The sequence below is a fragment of the Talpa europaea genome, assembly GCF_964194135.1.
Source record: "Talpa europaea genome assembly, chromosome: 6".
Classification (NCBI taxonomy): domain Eukaryota; kingdom Metazoa; phylum Chordata; class Mammalia; order Eulipotyphla; family Talpidae; genus Talpa; species Talpa europaea.
In genome coordinates, this window is record NC_140072.1 from 42,518,615 (window position 1) to 42,546,288 (window position 27,674).

General features: G+C 45.6%; 1 protein-coding gene across 2 annotated transcripts in view; it reads left to right on the forward strand.

The window, feature by feature from the left end:
• Positions 1 to 10,251: 10,251 nt before the first annotated feature.
• The window catches only part of FBLN7 (fibulin 7), a gene marked incomplete at both ends in the record, with an annotated part of 36,646 nt that continues 19,223 nt past the window's right edge, over positions 10,252 to 27,674 (forward strand). For both annotated transcript variants that reach the window (XM_084235452.1, XM_084235453.1), the window contains 2 exons: positions 10,252 to 10,326; positions 24,515 to 24,674. In XM_084235452.1, coding sequence (XP_084091578.1) covers positions 10,252 to 10,326; positions 24,515 to 24,674 — 235 coding nt within the window. The remainder of the gene's footprint in view (positions 10,327 to 24,514; positions 24,675 to 27,674) is intronic.

Sequence of the window (27,674 nt, forward strand, 5' to 3'; positions counted from 1 at the left end):
TTAGAACCTTATCTTTTGTGTAAACTTGACATACTTTGTTTTATAATAAAACATTTAACTGCACAGCACATCACTATTAATCTTTTCATTTGTTAACCTTCAATCATGTTTATACAATATTTTGTTACATTTATATGTAATGTGTGATTTGAAAAGTTTTTTGAAATGCAAAGTGTTCTAAACTTGAAAGGCAATTGAATGTAGTGTGACAGAAATGTGATGTTTTGCTCCTTTCATGACCAAAGATTCAGGGGTAGTGGACATTTAGACTAGGAATTAAAATAAGAATCTTGTATGTCTTTCTTTTGAAGAGTTTTATCTTGTGCATTAAGAATGATTTCAGGGATTGTTGATTAAGAAATTTTAACGTCCTAAATTTTAACAAGCAAATATAACCTTTTCTCTGGATGTGAAGCTACAAAACAAAAGTTTTTCTTTTGCTTTTTCAATTCATTTCTTTCTTTCTCATGTTACAGAAGTTTGTAAAAATTTATTTCAAGTAATGGTATCCTTGAATAATATTTTCCAAATTAATTTCCTATAGTGAAATCCAGATGTTGTCAAACATCGCTCAAAAAAAGCATGGGCTTCAAGATGTCAGTACTTTACAATGTCTGTCCTAGAGAAGGATTTCTAAGTTAATAGTGTGGACTCCATTCCTTATTTCAGTTTCTGCCCCAGTCACAGGGTCCCACCCACCCACTGCATTGTCCCAGCATTTATGTCCATTCTGGTTTTGGTGTATGCCAACCTCCGCCCAGTTGTTTCAGAGTGGAGGTGACATTGCTTCTTGTTCCCAGCATTTTTGTCTAATACCATGCCTCACATTTTGAGTCAGATTACCGTCCAACTCATCATATGATTCTAATTGAGTTTTAAAATGCAGACTCCTGAGCTTCCAGCCAGTGGGAGTTGCATATTTAATGAAGTCGGAGTAAGGAGTTGATGGTAGGTGTGATGATAAAGTAAACGGCTTCAGACATACTCTCCATAGTATTATGAAAACACATTTTCTGCAACTGGGAAGAGAAATGAGACTGCCTACAAGATTCAGCTACAGGTTGAAATGCAAACTTTTCTCATTAGTTAGAGAAAGCAGAATGCACTCCTCATAGCTTTGATAGAAATACTGTTTCTCAAAGGACGTATACTGAGTCTGTCACTTTTAATAATAGTGTGATCTGTTGCTGTTTCATGACCCTAATTGAATATCCTATGAAGGACCTTCTTAGATAAACCCTGGAGCCATAGATGTACTTCACATGAAGACACTGGGGAGAAATTATACCCAGGGCTACTGCACAGCTCATTATCCCTGCTTCTGCATGAAGTTTCCAGAAACATCATCAAGGTCTCTGAGGCCATCAGATCCATTCTTACAATGCCATCGAGATGGGTGTCCCTATTAATGAAGGAATCTGAGGATGAGTCCAGTTTGTACATGTTTCCAAATAAAATGGCTAAGTGTTGTTATACAACTTATGTAAGATTTATATGATGTGTGAAATTTATTTAAAATTTTCATGGTTTGAGTTAAATTAGTATTAAACTATTTGAATATGTGAACTTTTTAAGCTGAAGAGATATGATATTCCCTTCCCTTGTAAAAATATAAATTACCGAAATTTTTCATATCCCATAGAGAATACTGACTTCCCCCCTGTAATATAGTACAAAATTATTGTACATTGTTTGCACTACTGTAATGTCAAGACAAAGTATAAAAATGTAAATATAAAGTTGATTTTTAATTCCTTTTTTAAGTGGGTTGAGTTATTAAATTAGGTTATACATGACTGGTTTAAAGTTGAGACATGTTATACTAAATTTATATATCACTTGGCTGGGTACTTTTGTCTTTGTCTGATCAACAGCATGCAATAAGCAATACAAAACACCAAGCCTTACAAGTTTAACATATTGGTTAAAGTTCTAAACATATCAAATATACATGTGACAAAGCTAGATTTTTAAGGAAATGTATATTATAATGCAGGGCTCACTACTGCATTAAACAGTGTCTTTAGAACTAGGAAAACATTATCTGGGGAGAAAGTTTAGGGGTGTAAGAAGTTATATTTTTCTATTTTAAAAGGTTAAATTATTGTATAATTTGGAAGAAATTGTTTTGATTGTAGGACAAAACTATTTCAAAGATTTTTGTTTGAAAAAATTGATGTATTTTTGTGCCTTAATATTTTAACTTTTAATAAAATACCTTCTGGAATTTTGCATGAATGCCTGTTAATATCTACTAAGGTATAAATGTATAGGAAATATAGATTCCAGTAGATTGCAGGACATAAGGTTCTTAAGAGGTACAACTAATTAACAAGCATGGAAAAGTGTTCAACCTCAATAGTGATCACAGAAATACAAAATAAAGGAATTCACAAATCAAATTTAAAAATCAAATTCATATATTTACACCATTATAAATATTTGCAAAACCCTTTTGCTCTAATAGTCTGAAATGAGCACACATTGATGGTAATGTCATGGATTCAGTTTTTGTGGAAAGGTCAACTATGTTTATAACCTTCAAATACTGCCCATTTAGGTGATGTTTCAAAAATGATTCCAAATACAGAAAAAGACTTCCACACAAAAGTGTTTAGTAGAGCATGATTTAGAGACAAAATTAGAAACATCAACAGTAGTTCAGTGAATTATGGTTCAACCAGCTGCATGTTATAGAACACTTTGTAATCATTAAATTATTAGGGATTACAATAAAAGAAAAAATAAGGAATAGGATACAAAGTTGTGTATGTGGAGCCTTAACAAAGTGGAAAAAGGATCCAGTGGAATATATCACTAGGACCACTTGGTATTTAGGTTCAACTGGGGGATGGTCAAATTGTACCAACATTTCAGTAGAAGTTTGCTTCATGATCATGTGACAAATCTAGGTAGGTGTAGAGTGAACATCTCTCCACATGGTCCCTTGCGGACCCAAGATTTATTTCCATATTGCATGTCTACCATCAGAACCTATCAGCAGAGGCAAATGTTCATCCAGCTTGGGAAGTTTTGTGGGGCTACACCTGGAAGTGTGCACACAACTTCTCAGCATATTCCATTGGCAGAAACATCGCTGCCGCAGCAAACTGCCAGTTAGACTGGGAAATGTCAAGAGCCATATGCCTGCCTAATCTCCCATGAAAGGAGAGGATGGACTTGAGTGGACAACTGATGACTTCAACCACAGATTATTTGGGGCAATGGATTAGGAGAGATTTAAAGGGCTTTCTATGTTTTCTCAGTTTTCTAAGATAAACAGGTAAAAAGATAAATGTCGTTATGAGGGTATATGACTTCTAGAAACAAAGATTGTTTTATATCACAGTTAAATCCATTAATAAATAAATCTACCCTGCCTTGGCTACATGGAACTTGGGGAATTTTCTTCATAGAAATTATCCCAGCCTTGGGGTGGTCAAGATGGGTCATCCCAGAGGAAAACCTGGGATTATTAACAGTGATGACAGCTTAAGGAGTATTGGGAGTACTTAATGCCAGGCTTTCTTAACCATTGTATTCTCATAGTGACCAATAAAGTAGATAAAACTTATAAGTTTGTTTTTTTTCTGAAAGATTATGCATACTTACCTTGCAGGGGAGATACCATGATCACGAAGTGGTTTTCCCAGGGCGAGGCTTATCCATTGCACTCCGGATGTGCTGACCCCTGCGATTTCCCCAAATGTGGGAAACTCGACTGCATAATTTGTGGTAGTGGGGGACTGCGTTCGCGCTCTCCCCTGTTTAAAAACAAAAAGAAAGATTATGCATATAAGAACTGGGGTACAGGCCAGAGTTGCAGGGGGTGAGAGTATTCACCAGAGACAGAGTGGGGAGCGGAGCAGATTGAAAAAGCTTCTAAGTTTATAGATAGAAAAGGGACACTAGAGTGGTTAAATAATGTGCCAAACTCACTTTCCTGGCAGGTGACAATGCTGAAACAGTGCTGGTGGGAAACATCCTTGAAGGATTATTCTCAGAGTCTTGGGGAAAAGGGAAGTTTCAGTTAAACGCAAGTTTGCTTGTCATGCAAGTTAGATAATGTATCTAAAATTGCCTTTGCACAGGCCTTCACAAGGCAGCTAAGGTCTACAAAACAAGCAGCAGTGATTGTCAGAGGTGCTACCCAGACCCAGCCAAAACAAGCTCCTGCATGTGAAATTCAAACACAGGCTACTTTTATTTATCTGTGTTAAAATGAAGTTATCCAGGGCAAGTTCTATACCCATTGAGCGGTAGTGGGTCCACAGCTAAATTCCAACTGACATAAACTTGCATGGTACCAAATTCAAATGTAACTAATTTTGACAATATTTCCTTTAAATCATTTTGGGAAAGTATTAAGAAACTGCAATGAAAGTTAATATACAGAAAAAAAATTTAAGCTATCCAGTAGATGGTGCCAAAGTAATGTCTCTGAAGAGATCTGATCTCAACATTTTTGGTCTCTAAAAATTCTTGCTTTTAAAAAATGTATACTTTTACTTCACAAATACCATTAAACAAATTTAGAGATCAAATAAAACACTTTTCAAAAAAAAATACACAGACTATCCTGACAAAATACCAGGTGCTCAGGACTTCACAAGACGGCTAAGGTTATTATAAAAGCTGCACAAATTACCATTTTTAAATATTTTTCCAGTTTTCCTCAGAATTAGAACTTAAAAACTGGAAGTGGCTTCTGAGATCATTTTACAGATAAGAAAATGGGGAGGCAGGAAAACTTCATTGTCCCTCAGGTCAGACTTGGCCTACTTATTAGCTTTTATAACCTCTGGGATTTGGGGGATCAATGGGTTGGAGGTGCCACAGAAAGTTAAACTGCATGTCACAACTTGAAATACATTTTACATGCTTTGGTTACCCTTGCTGTGTCATTTTATGTGACTTTGCTGTCTTTTATTCTAGACCAAAATTCTGCCTCTACATAGTCATAATACTGAGTACATAATACTCTGGCTCTTGATAAATGGAGATTTCCTGGGGTATAGTGGAATCCAGAGAGTGACAGAGTCTATTTTACTTGTGGCACTGAAAATACTGAGACTAAATATTTTAGTCCATAAATGTTATCTTCCCTTTAAAAAAACAAAAGTTTGGGCATTAAGGTATATGTTCCCAAAGAATTAAGAGAGTGAAGTTAGCCTTTTCACTAACTATGAAATTACTTCTTAAGAATTTCTCATTTTTCCCTTCCTTTCTTTATGTGTGTGTGTGTGTGTGTGTGTGTGTGTGTGTGTGTATATATATATATATAAAATTATATATATATAATTTTTTTTAATTGAAGTAACATTGGTTTATATCAGTTTTTGTGGCTTAGAGGTATAGGATCTCCCCCTTCAGGTGTTGTTACTACACCACACCCACCACCAAAATACCCACAGTCCTCTGCCAAAGCAACCATTGTTGCTGTTCTTTTTTTCTCCCCCCTCCCCTCTCCCTTCTGGTAATCTCAGTTTCATAGTCAGATTTCCAGGGTTTGTTGTTAGTTTGGCTTTATCTGATCCTTTGGTTTCTTCGTGTTCCACAAGTAACTGACACCACCTCCTGACTTTATTCCTCTTAGCATAATCCCCTCTGGTGCCACCCATAGAGTCGCAAATAGCAAGCATTTATCTTTTTTTTTTACAACAAAGTAAGTTTCCTTTGTGTCTATATACTACATCTTCTGTACCCTTTTATCTGTCATTGGGCACAAGTTGTTTCTGTAATTTGATTATCGTAAATAGTGCTGTAAAGAAGGCAGGAGCACATACAACTCTTTGTTTAGTGTTTCTGCATTCTTCGAAAAGATGCCAAACTATTCTTAATAGTTTGAGGAAACTCCATACTCTTTTCTGCACAGAATAAGATCAGTCTCATTGCCACCAATAGCCACAAAAGACAATGAAGTCCTGATAGATGCTACACTATGGATGAAACTTGAGAACATTATACTTAGTGAAAGAAGGTAGCCACACACATACACACACAAAAAAATATTGATGTTTATATTATAAAATTTCCACGCCAAACCAGATTCCAGAGGGCACTGCAAGACTATTGAAGTGTTTCCTACAGGTTGGCCTCTGGGGGACAAAAGCGCTGGATGGGAAAGGATGCAGAGAGCACTTGAGGAGGCAAATAGAGCTGTCTGAATTCTAGGCCTGGGAATTAATTTTGGAAGGCAGCCAAGCTCACCTACCCAGAATTAATTTTCATAATTCCTTGGAGGTTGTTATCATTAGGTCTAACTTGTATAGGTGTGGTCTCAATTTACAGTAAAAAATGTTTTTGAAAAATTATACTTGAAGCTAATTCTGATAAATCTGCCTTAGAAAACATCAAAACGTGACTGAAAATAATGAGCAAATCCTTGTGTGTAGTTTCTGCTACAGTGTGCAGCAGAGAGTATACTCATGGTGCAAACACTCCTCTCTCCCAATCACTAACTTGCTTTTGGATTTTGGGCAACTTTCTGAAGCATTCTAAGCTTCAGTTTCCCAATCTGTAAAATGGGGAAAATAATGGGATCCATTTCCCTGTGTTGTTATGAGGGAATAAATGAAAACACTTGGGGCATGATTAACAGAGGGCCTAGCCTACCACAAGTGCTCCAGAAATGTTAGTCCCTCATATTTTCCCTGTATGAAGGATCACCAGTAAATTTAAGCAATGCCCCGTGAACTAAGCACCTACTAAATGCTAAGCACTATGTTGGGAATTTAATAGTATTTTGAAACTCGGTAAAACTCTTCAGACAAAGACTGTTTCCATTATATGCATGAAGAAACTGAGGCTGGCAAAGAAAGGAGAGTTGCAAGACTACATTGCAGCGTGCATGGAGTAAGATTTGATCCAGGTGTGTCTGATTTCAAGGACTGTGTGTCCTTGACTACAGCCACTACTCTGCCCCTTCCAGCAGCCTTTGGACGTCAATGTGGAATGGCATTCATGGATTTGCCATGTTTTCCTACTTTTGGCAGAAGTTGACTGGTATTTGGTCTTTAATCATGGAACAATTAGATTTTTTTCCCCATAGATTTTCATTTTATAAAATTGGAAACAGTTTTCTAGAGGGAAAACCTTGTCTAGATGTCATGATATCATACACGAGCAGAAAATATTTTCAAAGTTCAGTGCTGTACTGCATGGTTTGGTTGGCTAGGACTTGATGTCATGTGAAAGCTTAATGTAGTGCTTCACTCAGGGCTCTGCCTGGAGCCAGCACTTGATAAATATTTATGTAGTGAATGAATTAAACTATGTCACAGCATTCCTGCTGGGCCCTGTTGCTACCCTGTTACCCTGTGTCAGGTTATCACAGGACAATCCTATTATCACAGGAACACGGCTTTATTCCTGGAACTCTTGTAAGTAAGTGCTTAGTGACTGATGACATTTAGAATCAGAGATAAATGTGGGGATGGAGGCAGTAAAGGGAAAGAATCCACAATGAACTAACAGGCAAGATTTAACCACAGGTAAATCACTGAGAAGCCCATGAAACCTACAAGGGTAAGCCATATGGTGTATGACACCGTATGGACCCAGGAGGACAGCTCTGGAATGACCACTTCAGACTAAGTGCTGCTTCTGGCTAGGTCTTATACAGATTTCCATGACAAACCTCATTTCATTTTGCATCCCCAGATTATACAGGGAACATGACTACATCCAAGCACCAATCCCAAGAGATGGCAATAGATTCTGCCAGAAAACTTTTAAAATATTTTCTTTAGACATGTAGACCCCCTGCCAATCCCTTAACACTTAGAATATTCTCATGAAAACTAAATATAGAGCAAACAGGAGAAGTGTTTCTGATAGGCCCATTTTATTGTCAAAGGTTAGTTTGGGGAGTTTTTAATAAAGGGTACTGGGCTTATTTTCATGGGCTGTCTGCTTTTAGACAGTTTTGACAGGTTCTGGGCCACTGAGGATCCCCTGGATGACTACAGATCAAGGGCAATTGAGGACAGAGAGCCAAGGGACAGTGGTGCTGGAGCAGCAGGACCTTAGAAGGGTAATTCAGACCAGACATCAGAACACCAAACAGAAGGCTGTCATAAGACAAGAATAACAAACAGAAATTAGCAAATAGGGGGGAAAAATCCCTGTTCAAACTTAGAAATCCTTGCTAAATTTTTTAAAAGGAAAAAAATATCTATTCCTGTCAATAACAGTCCCTGAAACCCCATGATCATGTAAGTCAAAGGTGGGGTAGATTGAAGATGGTCTGTCTTAGAAACAACCCAGCTCTGGGAAGGGGCCCTGGGTTTGCATACTTTGGGCAAGTCACTCAATCACGCCCCACTCCAGAGTCTTCATCTGTGAAGTCAGGAGTCTCTTCCAGCTTTAGGAAACCATGGAGTGGGCATAAGAAAAGAGAAGAAGGCTTGCTTACATCTGCCAATGTGTGGTTTCCAGCGCACAGCCAGAGCAGGACTAAGAAGGTTTGGCCTTCCGGGGAGGCTGCCCAGTAAACACAAGGTGGGATAAAATACAAAATAAACACGGCCACACTGACCAGAACGAATCCTTTCATTACTGGGGCGGGGGACAGAAAGAGAGACGACACTGGCCTTTAGCATGGACAGCACACACATGAGAGATTGAGGCAGAAAACCACAGTTCCCACCGGTGGCCCAGGCTTGGGCCCTGCCTGCCTGATACCCTCCACCTGGACAGGCAGAAGCACTCTTCTGTCCAGGTCTCTCTCCAAGATGTTTAAGTAGGAATGAGAGTAAGATTAACTGGCCTGTTCTACTTCCTTTGGCAGGAAGGGGAGGGAGAAGCACAGTAGGATTTTCTGGGTAATGACTACCCAGGTGGCTGGGCCCCCACACCATGCCCCTTGCTTGCCAAGGGGCACCAACTTTCCTTTCTGGCTTGCAATAGAAAACAGTTCCTGCCTGCGGCTGCAATCTTCCAGGTTCATTCCCTGATATCTGATTGAGCACTAACAAGTGAAATTCAGAAAAGGAAATATATCTTTGAAGCTTCATCAGACTTGATGTGCACCAGGACATCTGCAGTATAGCCTCCTGAAAACTTTCTAGTTAGAAAGGAAATATTTTCCAGGAGCCTGAGTCAGCCCTTCCCAGCCTGTTTCCCACCGAATTTCAGCAGACCATGCAACACTCCGAAAACCCTGCCTCCCTGTTAAACTGAGTTTCTCCTTCCACTTGGGAAGCAGAAGGCTGTAAAATTAGGTCTGTAGGTTGTGTGTTCTTGTCTCCCAACAGCATTATTTGAAAAGATGCTGGTCTTATGGAGAATTTAGTTTAACTTATGTCAAGTTTATGAAGCCTATCTCCTGGGCCTCCCTGGTGGCACAAGGGGTTACGACGCAACCTATGAAGCTATCCGCAGCCTCTGCAGCATGAGTTCAATCCCCAACCGGCCAGGGAGCTACCCCCATGGCGCAACAGACCTCTCCTGACTCACCCACTGCTCCCCTTAGCAGTGTATTTCGTCAGTCTGCCTGTTCTGTTCCCCGCTCTGTCTCTGGTGAATCCTCTCTCACACACACCCCCCCCTCTTGCCTGTACCCCAGTTCTTGTATGCATAAATAAATAAATCTTTTTTAAAAATGAAGCCTATCTCCTGGCCAAACTGATCCTGGTTTCTGAGGAAGTTGGCCTTGCGTGGGTTTCTAAGTAAGATGGATCTGGATTGGACTCCCGGCTCTACCACGTGTTGCTACGTGATGTGAGCCTCAGTTTCCCCAGCCGGGAAAGGGGCCGGTCAGAAGCGTCCCAGCCCAGCCCAGGTGGACCCCGAGGCTCCAGTAGATGCCGGGTACCGGCCGAGCTGCCCCGGTTGCCCTTCCCTGAGAGGGCCCTAAGGATGCCTCGGCCTCTCGCCCGGCCTCTTCGGGGAGCGCGGGTTGGGCGCGCTCCCAGGCGCATTCCTGGCCGGGCAGCCCCTCCTCCTTGGCCTTAGCCAAGGGGCTGGCGCCTCCCGGCCTCGCCGGAGCTGTCTCGTGCGGCGGCTGCGGACGCTCGTGGGCGCGGGTGGTCCAAAGCCTGCGCGCCGCGCACCTGGACCCACTCGGCGCCTCGGGAGCGGAGCCGCCGGCGCCCGCGCACTCCCGCCTCCCGCCGGCCGGAGCCGCTCCTGGGCGCGGAGGAGCCCGGCACCCTGCAGGGGCGGCGCGGCACCCGCTGGGGCAAACTCGGCAGGAAAGGCAGACGAAGTTATTTCCCCTTCCCAAGCAGAAAGGTTCCGATTGGCAAGATGGTGCCCAACTGTCCCCGCGCGCTCTTCCTTCTGCTGCTGCTCCTCGCCTGCCCCGAATCGCGGGCTTCCCAGGTCAGTGTCCTGCCCCTTTCATCTGTCGGGGCTGCAGGGGGAAGCGACGCCCAGGCCGGAGGACCTGGGCTCGCCACATTCCACGGCAGTGGGTTGAGGCTGGGGGGCTTGGAGAGATTCTGGGCCAGCGTTCCATTTTCAGAGATGCGATCCCCCATCTGTCCTATCAGACGCATCTCCCGCCGGGTTTCTGGGAAGACCCGGGAGCAGTTTGTGTAAAAGCATCTGTCCGCTGGGGAGAAGGCGCCACGTGAGAAGCGCGGGCTGGACGAGGATTACCTTGGCATTCATGAGACTTCTGTCTTGCCTGGGTCTCCATCAGAGCTCCCTGTCACCCAAGTACTCCGAGAACGTCCCAGCTCTCCAAACTCCGACATTTAAATTGCTCACTGAAATGTTTCTTACCACTACCAATTTTTAAACGGGCTAGGACTTTGCATTTTGTAACGTGTCCCAGGCAGAGGTGGGCGGGAGGTTTCTCGAGTGTTCTCATCCGGAGTCTATGAGACTACATTTGCTTTCCCACACATACAGGCTGTTTAGTTTTCTTGTCCGTGCCCTTTGGCATTTGTTGGAGTCCTACTGCATTTATTTATTTGACCATTAAGAACGGGTGGTTAAAATTAAGATAAGAATGCTGATAAAAATGCCTCCTTCCTTGGAATTATAGAGAATGAGGGTTCAGTAACCTCTAGATTAGCTCTGGCAGCCAAAGACCCCTGTCTCTGGGATGGGTGTGGGCTGTGGACTGAGTGAGCAGGTACCCCAACAATAGGTCCTCAGCTGCAAAAGTGTAAACACTAAGGGAAGCAGGCCTGCAGGAGCTTACTGAGAGCCTGATGAGGGCTAGGTTCTTGCTAAGCATCTTTCAGGCAGTTCATTCTTGGAGCAGTTCATTGAGGTTTGAATTATTGCCATACCATTTTGCAGATGCAGAAACTGAGGCCTAGGGAGATTGTGACTTACTCAAAGTCATGCAGCCAGGAAGAAATGGAATAAATTTAGTCTCTCTTGGGCTCCAGACTTTCCTTTTCCCCACAAACACTAGTCCATGGACTAAATTCCCACACCATGAAGGTCTCCTTGGCCTGCAGGTCTCCTTGGCCACCTAGAATTCTGGGTTTCAGGAAAGGATTCCAGGCAGGACCAACCTGGTTCAAACTACCCCATGGGTGATGTTTATGAAGAAGTGGTGAGGTGTAGAAGTGAAACTGAAGGAAGCTATTCAGCCATCTGGTAACAGAGGCCTAGCCTGAGGCAGGAATTAATCCACCCAACTGGAAGAAGGGGCACCCACCCACACTGCAAATTACAAAACAATACAAAACCTCAGACCCAGAGTCTAACTGAAGCACAAGGGGTTAGGTAGGTGCATCCCCAAGCCATCCAAAGCCAATGGAGGGGGCAGGGTAGAAAGGATGTGGAAGAGCCCTACACTGTCAGTGTCTGCTTTACTGGGCTAACTGTCTCTCAAGGTTACCTGGAAAACAGGTGAGACCTCTGCAGCCTCAGATGTTGGCAACTGCTGCAGAGGCAGAAACAGGAACTCTCTCAGACACTGTTCCTGGAAGATCTGGGTTCACTCTCTGCCCTGCCATATCCAGTCTTTCTCAAATTCCTTATCCTCTGAACTTCAGTTTCTTTACCTCAAAAGCCCTGTCTCACTGGCCTTTGTGAGGGGAAGGGAGCCAAAGAATAGCCCTAGAAGTTGATCTGGAAATGCTAGTGATACTTTCATGCATAGAAAGTCCTATGAGGCAGGGGGCTTCTCCTGACCAGCTCGAAAGAGGTCTCAGTATCCCGTGCATGCTGAACCCCTCTTTACATGGCTCCTCCTTGGATCTTTGCTCAAATAAACACCTCTTTGCAGAGGGCTCCCCAACCCACTCGAAATAGGTCCCCTCCCGGGCCTACCTGGCAGCGCAAAGGGTTAAGACGCAACCTATGAAGCAGTCTGCAGCCTCTGCAGCACAAGTTCAATCCCTGGCCTTGCCAGGGAGCAGCCCACATGGCTCAGCAGACCTCTCCTGTCTCGCCCGCTGCTCCCCTCAGTGGTATATTTCAGTCAGTCTACCTGTTCTGCTCCCCACTCTGTCTCTGGTGAATCCTCTCATTCCCTACATCTCTGGCCTGTACCCCAGCTCTTGTATGCATAAATGAATAAATCTTAAACAAACAAATAAATAAATAAATAGGTCTCCTCCCTTCCCCCTTGTGTTTTCCATTATGTTCCTCTAAAGGACTATGGCATAGGATTGATCACATTTGTGACAATTATTTTGGCAGGTTTGGGGTTTATTGTCTGTCTTCCTATTACAGGGCAGGGTGAGGGGCACCCCTCAAATCTGCCTGCTCTAATTAGGTTCTGCCATCCGCCACATCAACACAAAACATATGAGACTTTAATGAAAAGGAACTTTAATACAATTAGTAAACAATACAGGAAAGGCAAAAAATACAGTTTCTAAACCAAAGCACCCAAAGATACCCGTCCCCTCGTGAGTAAAAGTTCACCCAAGCAGGATTGGCCCAGAGCAAGCCCCAAAAAGCCTGCCATAAGTCTAAAGATCTTCCAGTGGGGACCCACAGAAAAGGATCAGAAGCAACCAGACAAGTCTGGAAGGAAAAGAGCAAAATCAAAATCAAGATAAAAGCTGCCATTGTCACCAACCCATGGGTCTCTCACCCACATCTGTGTCACCCAGTCCACGACCAAAAGGCATGTGTAGTTTCTTCACGTGTCTCTCTGCTCCATGTGCCTCCTCCAGGCTCCATTCTGCTTCCACCTTTCTGTCTCCTCTGCAGCTTCTTCTCTCCCTGCTCAGCTCCACCCTCCTTTTGGGTGGGGCAGGAAACCTGGAACCTCCCCCTTTCCTGGGGACCACCCTGTTACATTCCCACTACAAGGTGCCAGGGACAGGGCCCACATCTGGACTTAGTACCCAGGGACCTGCTCTAGTAGGAGTTCAGAGGAATGAATGGAGCTGGGGCATACTGGGCTGGTCTCACTCAGCAGGGTGGGGCTGAGCAGTCTCTGGGCCGGCCTTGCCTGCACAACAGATCACCTGGCCAGCTTCTTTCTAGAAATCTTGATGCTTGCCTCAGCCCAGAAATCCTGACTCAGTGGGTCTGGATTGGAGCTCAGACATCAGTCTTTTTTTTTAAATTGTCCCTGGTAACTCTAATCAAGCAGATTCCTGAGATGTAGGAGGACCCCAGCTTTCAGAATTAAAAAGCCGTGGGCCTAGGGGAGGGCGGAGGGCAGGGGAATTCACAGTGGACACAAGATTGGGCTCTTAAAAAAAAAAAAAAAGATTGGGCTCTTGAGAACCTGAGGTGACCATGGACCCAAAATTTACCTGAGCTGAACACGGTATGGGCCCTGGGCCTCCTGACCCCAGCAGTAAGATCTGTTGGCTGGTGGAAACTCAGCAAGTGTTTAGAAAATAAAGCTACCCCCTGGGACTATGTCTTGCACAGAGGAGATGATGGACAGACAGCAACCCAGAGACCCCTAGGCAGAAGCAGTGAGATTTTCTCGTGGCAGCACCCACGGTCCTGTCTGGGATTCCTCTGTTTACTAGTGACTTTGGTAGCAGAGCAAAGGGAAATATGAAGAATGTGTATTTGTGTGTGTATGTGTGTGTGCACACAGGTGTGTATAGGTCTGTGTGCTGGTGCTTATGATTGTGACACTGTGCATGCATGTGTATGAATGTTGCATGGCGATGTGTGTGTGTATGTGTGTGTGCACACAGGTGTGTACAGGTCTGTGTGCTGGTGCTTATGATTGTGACGCTGTGCATGTATGTGTATGAATGTTGCATGGTGATGTGTGTGTATGTGTGTGTGCACACAGGTGTGTACAGGTCTGTGTGCTGGTGCTTATGATTGTGACCATGTGCATGTATGTGTGTGAATGTTGCATGGCGATGTGTGTGTGTGTGTGCACTCTACAGGGGAGTAGGAGGTCTCTTTCAGCAAAGATCTGGAGCAATGATCTTGTGGGGACAGGCAATTGCCCTCTCTCTCCTGCCATCCTCCAGTCTTTCCTCTTGTTTCCCTCTTATCGGCACATCTGTCCTGAGGCACTTTGCAGCTTTTGGTGATGGAGAGCAGGTGGTTGTGGGGAAGGAGGGAAGGTTGAGCAGAGTGGGGTTCCCACCAGTAGGCACCCTTTCTCAATACTGCTGTCCACTCTGTAGCCTTCCCACCGGAAGAGAAACAGTCCTGCTGGGGAGACAAGAAAGGGAGAACACTTTAAAAATCCCTATACCTCACCCTCTTCCTTCTATAGTGCCTCTGGCTGAACAGGAAAGGCAGGCTCTTAGCCTCCTCCTGAGTGTGGGGTGGAGGTACTATGGTTTTTCAGAAGGATTCCCCCTCCCTCGAGTTTCTCCTTGTGACCTGAGGTCACAAGGTTCCACATTCCGCCATCAGAGCTTCATTTTTTTGGTTGCCTCCTCCCATTTGACACATTGCTTTTCACAGTTTAATTTTAAAAACATTTTATATTTTCATGATTTTAGTCATAAAACTATGTTCTACATGTGATAACCATATCCTACAGTCAGGATACAGAACAGTTCCACCATCCCCAAAATGACCTTTTGAAATTCATGCCCTCTACCCACTTTAACCTCTGCTAACTCTGAGCTACCCTTCATTACTTGCACTTCGTCCTCTCCATAATTTCATATAAATGGAATTTTAAAAGTTCATGAGCTTTGAGTCTGACTTCTTTAAACTGGCAAATGCATTTAGGATTCTTCCATGTTGTTTTGGGTGTGTGTCATTCCTTTTTATTGCTGCATAATATTCCATTGTGTTAGCAATTACAGTTTATCCATTCACCCCTTGAACTGAATGACACCCATGGTGTCATTTCCAGTGTTTAGTCATTTATGATTAGAGTGGCTTTAAACATTTCCATACAGTTTTTGTGTGAATGCAAATATTCATTTCTCTTGTGTAAATATCAGGGAATTGGATTGCTTCTTGCCTCAATTCATTCACGTATCATTCAGAGTTGCTTTCAGTGCTCAGTTGCACTGTTCAGTAGTAGCAACAGAGACCTGTGGGTTTCCCAGTGCCTGTGCTATAGTTTTCTTTACTGTCTTTGCCTGGTTTTGTTATCTGGGCTTCATAAAATGAAACATAAAATATTCCCTTCTCTTTTGTTTCCTGAAGGAGATTGTGTGGAATTGGTGTTAGTTCTTGGAATGTTTAGTAAAATTTACCATTGAAATCATGTGGGACTCAGGTTTCTTTTCTGGAAGGTTTTTGACTATGAATTCAATTTCTTTGATAGTTACAGAGCTCTTTAGGTTAGCTTTTTTTCCTTTGGGTGATTTCTGGTAGTTTATGACTTTTAAGAAATTAGTTCACATATAACTAAAGTCATCCATTATTTGTCTTTCTCTTTCACTTTTGCTAAGAGACTTATTTCACCTAGTATAATCACCATCCAGTCCATAACAGTCCATCCCTGTTGTGGCAAAAGGCAAGATTCCAGCATTTTTATAGCTGAGTAGTATTCCATTGTGTATATATATGCCACATCTTCTTTACCCAATCTTTACCCAAAACAAACAAAACAAAACATAAACAAATCCTTAGATTCTGACAACAAAATGGAGGTAACCAGAGGGACAGAAGATGGGAGGTGTTTGGAACACGTAGAAGGGGATCAACTGGATAGTGGTGGTTGTGGTGGTATGGTGTTTACATCTATAGGGATGTGAAGTTGTACTCCTAAACTTACATAGTGCTGTTAACCAATGGTGTCTCCATTAAAAAATGAGAAGAAATTGGTCCATAGTCCTCTCTCTCTAAGACAACTGTTTTTAAGTGCCCTGAAGAGCACTCTGCATTTCTAAATGATGGATCTTCTGCAATAGCAGATTAATGCTTTGTTCTGCTGTTCACTGCACAGCCAAATAGTCTACTATGATTAACTTCCTTTTTGTACAGCCTTTTAGTTTTCTTGAAGTTTTTTCTCTTTGCCCTCATCTCTGTAAGCATGATTGCTGCTGTCAGCTGCTTTTCCCTGGAGCCTGAACCCTTAATCCTGCTGTGGCCTTGCAGCTGCCCAGGGACTTCTGCCTGGGCTGAAGATTACATGCTCTAGATCGTTTGTCATCCTCTTTCCTGGCTTACTCTCAGGAGAATGAGCTTTCAATTCTCTATGGTTAAGCCTTCCCAAATCCCTTTCCTACTATAGATGTTACCCTTTTTCTCCACTAAAACTTTTAAGCAGCCAGCTGTGGCATCTCTATCCCTGCTTTGCAGCTGGGGACTCAGGTGGCAGTGAGGCCACAGGTAGGAGCAAAGCCAAGGAAGGAGAGAGAGGGGGAACAATGACCTCATCCAACATCCCTCCTGTCCTAGGGGTGTTGGGGTGAGAGGATTCCAGACCTAGGCTTTGGTCTGAGAGTGAATGGGGTGATGAAGGGTGGGAAAATGAAAACCCAGGCGTCTTCCTTCCTAGGATGGTGTGGTCGGCTTAGCTGCCAATTCAGATCGATTCCCTGGGTCTGCCTAGAGTCTTGGTGGAGGTGGACTGTTGGTCACTAAAGCTCAGCCTGAAAGGATTGCATGGTCAATTAGGGGCATCTGCCATGGTGGCTGCCCTGGGGGCATTTGCCAGCCCTGCTGTAGGGATTTTCATACACTAGCCCTTGTATTATACAAATACATGGAGACAAGCTGAAGGTACAGGGATATGTGAATTATTCAGATCTAAAATGGGGTATTCCATAACACAAAGTGGTGCCTCAGTGACCTATGATGGGCCTGGCCTGGGAACAAAGCAGACAAGGACCTGCCTGTGGTTTTGAAAGAGCAGCTCTGGATCTGGAGTTGGCAGAGCAGGGTGGCAATCTGAGCCGGACTGTTCACTCATCCGTGGACGGGCCAGCTGGGTCTGGCTGGTGTAGTGTGGCCCATCTGGTGTGTCTGGCTCTGCTCCACATGGCCTCTCAGCTTCCAGGGAGCTCACAGACCTTCTCACATGGTGGTGGAGGTGGCGGCGATCCAAGACTGAGCACAAGACTTCTTGAGACACAGCCTGAGAACCAGGGCAGCACTTCCACTGGACTCTGCTGGCCACAGCAAGTCAGGAGACCAGCCCATATCCAGAAGTGGAAAAGCAGAGGTTCCTTTTGATGAGAAGAATTGGCAGTCTCCTTCACATTGTGTGGGTGTGGGGAAGGATAAGGACTATGGTTATTTCTGCAAACTTTCCACCCTAGTGGCCCAGTGATTCCTCCTCCCTCGCCCCCAACCTGTGTTTACACAGCTGGGTGGAGTCAGCGTGAGGACAGGTGTCAGGGAGGCCTTCATGGCACCTTTTGCTTTCTCCAGCAGGAAAGAGACTCAAGTCCTGTCTTGGGCAGTCCTGATTAGAGAGAAGAATGGAGGCCCTTTTGCTCGTGGGGGCAGCTTCTGACACTTGGAACACTGAGCAGTGAGTGTGAGGGTAAGACATGGGCAGCGAGGAAGGTGTGGCTGAGTAGCACAGTGGTTTCTCAAATTGCCCTGAAGTCTTTTAACTAGAACCCCATGCCCTCCCAGGCCACTCACCCTGGAGGGCCCTGTTTGATGCCAACTTGATTCTGGGCAGACCAAGTCAGAGGCCTATGAAGCTGCTCCTTTTGCTAGGTGGACACTGGCCCTCCCTCCACATGCCAGGACAGTTCTGCCTCCCAGATCCCCCAGGAGGAGTGATCATCTCATTGTTATTAGAGGCCTGATTGTCTGGGCCTCTCTCCTGATCCATAGGGACAGTGGTGGGTTTCCTGGTCTTCTGCCAACCTTCCCACAAATCAGATGACAAATAGCTGAAATAGGGTGCCATGTTGGAGGGAGGCCAGGAGACTGTTCCACACTAAGTGGGCAGGTAAGGACTCTCTGAGGAGGGAGCTTCAAAGTGAAAGTGGGAAGATAGGAGCCCAACCTCTAAGGAGCTGGGACAGATCTCCTATATAGAGGTAACAGCCAGTGCAAAGATCCTGGGGTGGAAATGAATTGCTAAGGTGTGTGGAGAAACACAGAGGAGGTTCAACTATTGAGCCCAGTTGAGAGAAGGCACCCACTCTAGCCATAGTTGGGGTAGGAAGGGCTCCATTACACAGGGCTCTGTGGGCAGAAGAGTGGTCTCTCCAAGATGTTTATATTCATATTCTCAAAACCTGTGACTCTTACCTTGAGTTTCAACCAGTGACATCCATGTCAGATATCTGGCCCTAGGACTATAAAAGAATAAACATGTGTTGCTATAAGCTGCCAGGTTGATGTTGATTTGTTATAGAAGCAAAAGAAAATTAACACACCCTGTCAGCAACATGGTGCGGAGTTTGCATTTGTCCTCATGGGTGGGGTCTCATCAGTGGGGCTTACGTAAGGAAGTGATGCAGTCTGCTCCTCATCTCTGTTATTAGGAAGCATAGGTTGTAAGGGAACAAGTGAGGACACAGGGAGAATGGGGGAGACACATGTGCCATGGTCCCCCGGGATCCTTTCTGTCTCTTTGTTGTCTTCTTGCCCAGACATACTTGGGATTTTTCTCTAGAGTGTAGTAAAATCTGAAAGCATGCCACATATTTGATATAACCTTCATGACCATCCAGGTTAGCTACTCTCAGAATAAAGACTCAAAGACTCTGAATTTCACCTGTGACCAATTCCCAAGACCCCAGCAGCTATTCTCTCTCCCTCTTGATTTGCCCATGCTACTGACCAGCACCAGGCCTGCTCCCCAACCTGACCGCTTTCCTCCACCTTCTCCACCTCCTCAGAGTTAACTGCCTGTGAGTATGGAGGGGGGAGCGGGAATGAACTGAGAGGAGTCGCTAATAAACTGGAGCCGCCTTTGAGCCCCTCATCATGGTAACTGTGGACTGAACACGCTTTCCAAGTGCGTGGGCGATGCATGATGTAGCCCCACCATCTACCCACCAGGTGACCTTTAACCTCAGTTTCTCTAGCTGTAAATCCTGCCTGCCTAATACAACTGTCAGCAGGTCTAAATGAGATAAAGATGGTTCTGATTTCTATGGCAGTTTCTGGTACAGAGTAGGGTGCTTGGTAAAAATTAGAGGAGTAATGAGTCAATGAGTAAATGAGGAGATGATGCAGTATGTTAAATTTCTCCTCCTTCTTTGCTCTATTTTCTAAACCATCTTTCTCTTCCTATAGGACATTGGGTTAAATCTCAAAAGGAAACCAGAAAAACATGTCCCATGTCTGCAACTAGGTCTTCAAGCAGCTGGGGGAAGGGCCGAGCACCAGGCAGGCTCCCACAGGGGATTGCAGTTGGTCAGGTGGCTCTGTGTGTGTGTGTGTGTGTGTGTGTGTGTGAGAGAGAGAGAGAAAGAGAGAGAGAGAGAGAGAAAGAGAGAGAGAGAGAGAGAGAGAGAGAGACAGAGAGAGAGAGAACTCAGCTCCCCACTGGACTGGGCTCCAGGGGAGATGCTTGTTGAAGATAATATGATGCTGTTAAAGCACAGCAAAGTCTGCAGGTGTATGTGGCAACTGGACAACAGTCAGCTGGGCAGCTAACCAGTGGGAGAATAAGGCAGGTTTGGGTAGTAAGACTAAGTGTACTCTGGGCTCACACCTACTCCATTCATTTTTTGGTTGGTTATTTGTTGGTTGGTTCTTTCAAACGGCCATCTGGTGTATGCTCAGATCTTATACTCAGTGGAGAGCATTTCAAGTTGTCTATGAAACTTGTTTGCTGCCCTCAGGCATACAACAGAGCCAGGACAGAGGTGTCCAGAGATGGACGTCAGCTCAGTGAAGGCTGCTGCGAAGAGGAGGAGTCAGGAGATGGTTGAGGCAGGGCTTGTGGTGGCCCAGTGACCCAGTCTCATCAGGGCCTGGAGAAGGGACACTGGAGGTTAAATCCTGTATATGTCACTCTGAACAGGTAACTTTGGTACCCACACCCTGCGTTTGTCCTTGTTACTGTGTGAAGTGTGGTGGTGGCAGCTCTAGGCTCCCATTGTTGTCACTGCTCCCATGACTGATTTAAAAAATAGACAGAAAGGAGGCTGGTGGTGTAAAAGTAGAATTATGGCTAGCCAGCATGGTAAATGCCCCCAAATACTCAGCACAGGGGGCTCAAAGCCTCAAAGCGAGACCCCAGGTGGAGGGCTGTGATGGTTAATTTTTTAAAAAAGATTTATTTATTTTTGCATACAAGAACTGGTACAGGCCAGAGGTGTGGAGGGTGAGAGGATTCACCAGAGATGTGTGGGGAACAGAACAGGCAGACTGACTGAAATACACTGCTGAGGGGATCAGCAGGCATGTCAGGAGAGGTCTGCTGCGCCATGTGGGTTGCTCCCTGGCTGGCCGGAGATCGAACTCGTGCTGCAGTGACTGCGGACAGCTTCATAGGTTGCATCTCAACCCCTTGCGCCACCAGGGAGGCCCCAAGTGATGGTTAATTTTATGTGGCTGACCATGGTATCCAGATATTTGGGTAAATATTAGTCTGGATGTTGCTGAGTGGGTATTTTTTTTTTTAACATTAATTAGCATTAAATTGGTAGACTTAGAAAAGCAGAGCGCCATGTTGTAGCTGCTGCCAAAAGGTTGGGTACCCAAGAAGGGAGCAATTCTGCCTCCAGACTGCCTTTGGACTTGAGCACAATGTCCTCTCATCCCTGGTTCTCCAGCTCAGTGGCCTGTCCTACAGATTTTCACTTGCCAGACCCAAAACTGTATGAGCCGCTTCCTTAAAATAAATCTGTCTCTCATTCCTCTCTCTCCATAGGATGTGTCCATATGCAGTAGACAGCCTATTGGTTCTATTTCTCTAGAGAACCCTGACTAATACAAGATTGCTGGGTAACTCCCCCCAAGAAGAATTCTCACTTCCCCCAGAAGCATCCACTTTCTCTGCTCTTCTGTGAGGGTACTGGTTAGAGGTCACTGGGATGAGAGAAGTCAGGGTTATAATCTGCCTCCGACTTGGTCTAAAATTAAAATAACTTCTGGAGGAAAAAACATGCACGGATCTGACATGACTCAGACGCCAAGGGCTTCAGACCTTGGCCAGCAGGCACACATTTGGCAAGTGTGCTTGGTCCCTTCCTAGACCTAAAGGCATCAAAACATCTGTGTTCCCATTAGCAAAGTGCTGACCTGACACATAGCTGTGGCTTGGGAGGAACTAGAGCGAGAGATGGCCCCTCCAAGGACCAAAGGGTAACTCATGACCACCTGGACTGGCCTCAGGCTCATCGTCACCTACGGGGCTCTCAGAAATAGCCACTGTGCCAAGAGAGCCACTACGCAGGACTTCGAGCCTGGACACAGGAGAACAAAGGCCTCAAGGACACCCCTGTGGGCCCCCCACATCCCTGGAGCTTCACTCCTGCCTTTTGGTGTCTTGAGAGTAGCTCTGGGTCTTGAACTTCATTTATAAATTGAGCCCAAACAACAAGGAGGCCGGGGTGGGATGGGAGGGGTCAGGCCTGCCGGGTTCTGCAGGGGGATGAGTGAACTGGAGGGACACATATCATCTTTGTTTATCTTTAATCCAGTTTGAGTTGATTTTTATGCATGGTCTAAGATTAGAGTCTGGTTTCATTCTTTTGTTGATGGCTGTCCATTTCCCCAACCCATTTATTGAAGAGACTATCCTTCCCCACTGTACATTCTTGACTCCTTTGTTGGAAATCAATTGACCATGAATGCATGGGTTTATTTCTAGACTCACAAAGATCTTCTTTGCATGATACTGTGTTCTGTTACCATCACCCAGCAAGGTCAGAGACAGGGATGGGCCAAGGCTTCCCAACCTTTCCTCAACAAATGCCCCCACCGCCTGTCCCTCTTCCTTCCTGCCTGGCATGCAGCCTGAGTGTGCTTGGACTTGAAGGTTCTCAGTTGTGACTGGCAAGATGAGCACATCTTCCTTCTCTCTAATGAGCCCTGGAGGGGCAGGTGGCTGATGCTGGTTGTCCTTGACTTGGGTGCTAAGCAGGAAGTGCCTCGAAGCAGAGGACAGTTGTGTCTGGACAGAGGAACAATGAGAACTAGAGACACTGGGCTGCTCAATGACCAAGTGATCTGGGCCCCATTCCCTCCATAATGCTCCCCTTCTTTCTGTACTTACTGGTGCCTCCATATATGCTCCCCTTCCCTCCATACATGCTCTCTGGGAGCCCTGTGTCACCGATACCAGGTTCCTAGGGAGGGTAATCTCCTCTTCCCTCTTTAAAACTTAGCCTTTTTGTGTACCCAGGGCAACTGTAGCTCTGCAAACCCTCTCCCTGATGTCTGGGCCAGGGCTTGTTGCAAAGGGAGGCAGCAGTTGCCTGTCTCGTATGGTGAAGGGTGTTTCATCCCTGTTCTTTCCCCACTTCCTGTCTCCTCTGTCTATGCCTCCCAACCTAATATTTGTACAGGAGATAGATATCTACTCCTGTGGGATCTTTGGCTTGGACCATAGAATTATCAGTCCATAGTGCAAATCAGCAAGACCATTCACCACACGGGTGTGTGAACAAATGAGACAAGGCATAAGACAGTCTAATGGGGCACCATGGCTTGTGGGGGATACAGGAGCACTGGAATTGGAGTTGGCAGAGCTCCCACCTGGCTCTACAGCTCAGGTCCTAAGCCCCATGATTTGGGGCAGGTTGCTGGACTGTCAGGTTCTCTATTGTCATCCATGAAATAGAGACAACCCAGGCCTTCTTCGTAGGGTTACTGCCAGCCAGGTACTCTTTAAGATATCTTTGCATATGGGAAGACCATCTCAAATATAATTACATATAAGTATCTATGAAAGCATTTCTCTCCCCCTTTTTTAAAAAAAGGAGGGGATGTGGGTGTGGGAAATGAATTCTGGGTGGGATCTCGGTGCAGCACTGGGCAGGTAATGGATTGTGGGAGGTCACTGCCCGGGTGCCCCGGAAACTGCGTGGGAAGGACCGCAACGGGGGAGGAAGAAGGAAAGCAAACAAAACTTCTCTTCCCAGCAATTGCATTTGGGGCTGGGCCCAGTCAGGCCCTGGTTAGGGTGGCAGCCAAGGAACCCCCATGGATTAATGAGTTCCAGGGGCAACTGGGGATTCAGCTTTGTCAAAAGCGTCCATTGAATCAGGCCAGTGAGTCATCTGTTTGGTGCGATCTCCAAGGTGCAGGGCCTGGCAGCCTCCCTGGGAGAGCGGTGGTAGCTGTGTTTCCACCCTGGTGGCAGCCTTCCACCAGTGAGGCCGGAAGCCACCCAGTCTACAGAGGTCACGTGCCTCCCTGCCACCCCACTGGTTTTTAGAAGATTTTAAGATTTGTAAAACTAATACCAGTTGTACATAGAAAAAATAAGTATGAAGATAAGAGTAAAGAAAAAGTAGTCATAAGTCTATCCTTAGAGGTAACTACCAGTACCTTTTTAATGTTCTCCCTTCTTCCATACAGATCATGAGTCAGGTAAGAAGAGGCCATGATGAGGTCGCTCACAACCCCTGAGGACTCCCCACAGCCAGGGTCCTATCACTGCCCACTGTAGGCTCCCCTCTCCACTCCTCATATTCTGCCTCTTACAGGCTATCGAGACTCATCACTAAGCCTGATGCAGAGTGTTGCTCTAAGTTAGGCTTTATTGTGGAAGCAGGAGTCTCCTTGTTCTGTTTTTAAAGTTTTTTCAAAAATCACCAGAACTGGGCATTGCCTTTTAGTGAATACTTCTTTAACGCTATTAAGATTTTTTTCTTATTTGCCCTGTTACACTTTTTAAAGTAGGAATCATTAGGCATTCCTGTTTGGCCTGTTTTGTGTATTTCAGCATCCCTCTGCTTTTAAAAATGTCCAAGTTGCAAGAAAGAAGAGGTTCCCCAAGGCCCAGGTATCCCAGCATTCAATTGAGAGAATCAGGAGCGTTTTGTGCAGTAAGCAGACTGAATGTAAGACTCTTTGGGCCCCGCGTCCAGAGTCCTCAGTTCTTTCTGCCTTCACTGTGGAAGTGGTAGTTTTATTTTGTTTGAGGGGTGAACTGGGGCAACCATATGTAGGACCATACATCTGGTGACCTTACTCGACAAATGTCACCATCTGGAAGGAAGGCTGGGGCGGTGAACACCTTATGAGTTCACTCTTACATCGTGGGCCCCCGATGGAGCACATGGGACTGAACCAGAGAGGGTGATGCATGTGGTTTTTCTCTCCCCAGAACTGCCTGAGCAAGCAGCAGCTCCTCACAGCCATCCGCCAGCTGCAGCAGCTGCTCAAGGGCCAGGAGACCCGCTTCGCTGAGGGCATACGCAACATGAAGAGCCGCCTGGCTGCGCTGCAGAGCTCTGTGAACCGAGTGGGCCCAGATGCCCCACCAGGTGGGTGCTGAGTCAACATGCTGGAGCCACGGGGCACACAGACCCTTCCTTGTGGCCTTTCTCCCCATTCTGAGCTGCCCATGTGGGGGATACAGGAGCACTGGAATTGGAGTTGGCAGAGCTCCCACCTGGCTCTACAGCTCAGGTCCTAAGCCCCATGATTTGGGGCAGGTTGCTGGACTGTCAGGTTCTATATTGTCATCCATGAAATAGAGACAACCCAGGCCTTCTTCGTAGGGTTACTGCCAGCCAGGTACTCTTTAAGATATCTTTGCATATGGGAAGACCATCTCAAATGTAATTACATATAAGTATCTATGAAAGCATTTCTCTCCCCCTTTTTTTAAAAAAGGAGGGGATGTGGGTGTGTGGGTGTGGGAAATGAATTCTGGGTGGGATCTCGGTGCAGCACTGGGCAGGTAATGGATTGTGGGAGGTCCTATGCCTTTCCCTGCCTCATCTTCCATCTGGGGCCCATTTTTTTAACAGTTTGGTGGGGAGGGGTGCACTGTATTAAAAAGGCATCTATCAGCTCTCCTTTCCACATCTGAACATTGTGCATTTTCCCTTAGACCTTTTCATTCCAGGCTGAGGAACGCTCATGTCTGCATGTTATCCTTACAGAACTGTTGAAAGGCCCCACTTTGGGGGCCAAAGCTGCTTCTCCCTTCCCCATTCCCTGCCCAGGTAGACTAGTTGGCTCCAGGTTGTTTTTGTTTTTGTGTTTTTTTTTTTTCCATTTAATAGATAACTTTTTTTTTTAAGATTTATTTATTTTTGCATACAAGAGCTGTAGTACAGGCCAGAGGTGCAGGGACAGGGAGGTGAGAGGACTCACCAGAGACAGAGCGGGGAACAGAACAGGCAGACTGACTGAAATACACTGCTGAGGGGAGCAATGAGCGAGAAAGGAGAGGTCTGCTTCGCCATGTGGGTTGCTCCCTGGCTGGCAGGGGATTGAACTCGTGCTGCAGAGGCTGTGGATTGCTTCATAGTGTGGTGCTTAACCCCTTGCGCCACCAGGGAGGCCCCAATAGATTACTTCTTAGAGCAGTTTTACGTTTACAGCAAAGTTGAGCAGAAGGCGCAGAGAGTTCCACATATAATCTCCTTGAACACACACCGTCCCCCTGGATCAACATTCTAAGCCAGCGTGGCCTGCCTGGTATAGCCCAGGGCCTGACATTGGCTTCGGATTTTCAGGCATAAGAATGACTCCCCCATTAGTGCCTGAAGGTTGGGAGGGTAGGGCAGCTGGGGGCAAGATCTGTTTGTCTAGTGGGGTTACAGACTCCTCCCCACCCCCAAACTCCCTCTCCTGAGGATGACTCCGAGGACCCTGGGTGCTTTTCCTGGCTGTCCCTGCAACTGCTGGCTCATTGTCAAGGCCCAGAGATGGACGCTGCACGTCCCCCAGCCAATCCCTGGTGGGATGGAGTTGGGGTGGGGTTGGGTCCTGCTGGCTCTAAGCCATAAGCCCACAGAGCAGCTGATGGCATGTAGTCATGTAAGATGAAGTTTGCCAGGAAGGCATTGGATTTCCCACCTTCTCAGAGATTTGGTAGCAAATCCAGTGTCTGAGCACCAAGTTGACTGTTTCTCTTGGCACCACTGTTGCGGAACTAGACTTAGCCACCAAAGTGCCTCAAGCTTTCCAGGGTGCTGTGAGGGCCCAGCCCTCTGTGAGACTCATTATTCCAAGATGCGGCAGGACATCCTTTATGCTTCAGATAGGGAAACTGGGGCCAAGAGAAATGAGTTAGAAGTAGTAGGCCCCAGATCTGGTGAATTTCTTTTTTCTGATAGAGGCTCAAGTTCACAGATCCTTTCTGTCTTCATGGGATCAGAGGTGTCTATAATCCCTGGGAGTCTGACAGAAGAACCTGCAGGAGATAAATTATAAAACTGCCCTACTTGGGCCTCCCCGGTGGTGCAGCGGTTGAGCGCTGGGTTGTGAAGCTGCCCGCAGCCTCTGCAGCACCGGTTCGATCCCTGGCCACAGGGTGAGGGTCCCACATGACGCGCAGACCTCTCCTGCCGCCTGCTGCCCCCCCTCAGCAGTGTACTTCGTCCATCTGCCTGTTCTGCTCCCTGCTGTGGCTCTGGTGAATTCTCTCACCCTCCCGCGCTTCTGACTGTGCCCAGTGCTTGTATAAATAAATAAATAAATCTTTTAAAATAAAACAAACAAACAAACAAAAACTGCCCTGCTTGAGTTAATTGAGATAATTTATAAAACTGCCCTGTCTACTTGTGTAGACAGAAAGGCAGCTATTTCTAATTACAGTCTCATCCCCAGCTTCAGGGTCTGTCTTCCCTGAACCATGTGAGATTATTAGAAGTGACCAATTCTCTTTTTGAAAAAATTGTCACCATGTACTGTATCTCTCATGTGTTGGATGTGGGGCAGGCAGCTACCAAGTTTCCCATTGCCATGTGCTGGGGTGGGGGTTGGGAACTGCACCTGTGCCTAGGCGAAGCCAGAGATTGCCCCATAGTAATTGCAGATAGTTAAAAAAAAAAAAAAATTTTTTGCTTTTTTTTTTAAATGACATTTGCTGGAGATCAGGAAGAATACTTCTTCATCCTGGAAAATTGGCCTTCCTTTTTCTGACTTCTCTGTAAAGTATCTTCATCCTATCTCCCCAGCTTTTCTTTCCTACAGCTTTGGGGCTCATGCAGGCAGTTTCATTCCATTCGTGTTCCCAAATTGCTGGGATTACTTAAGTGCTGATCTCATTCCTTATACATTGACCTCACTCCGGAAGGTGCGAGGAGCTCCCCTGTGGCCCTGGAGACTCACCAGGACGTGGTCATGGCAAAATGAGCCCACCAGGAAGTATGTCCTCCCACTGGACAGAAGCCTTTGGCTCCCACTGAGGAAGTGACTGCCAATTAAATCAAGTAGTTGATTTTTAATTAATCTGCATCCATTCATTAATTCTACCACCATTTATAAACACATCCTTTGTGCCAGAACTGTCTGAGGTAGTGAGGTAT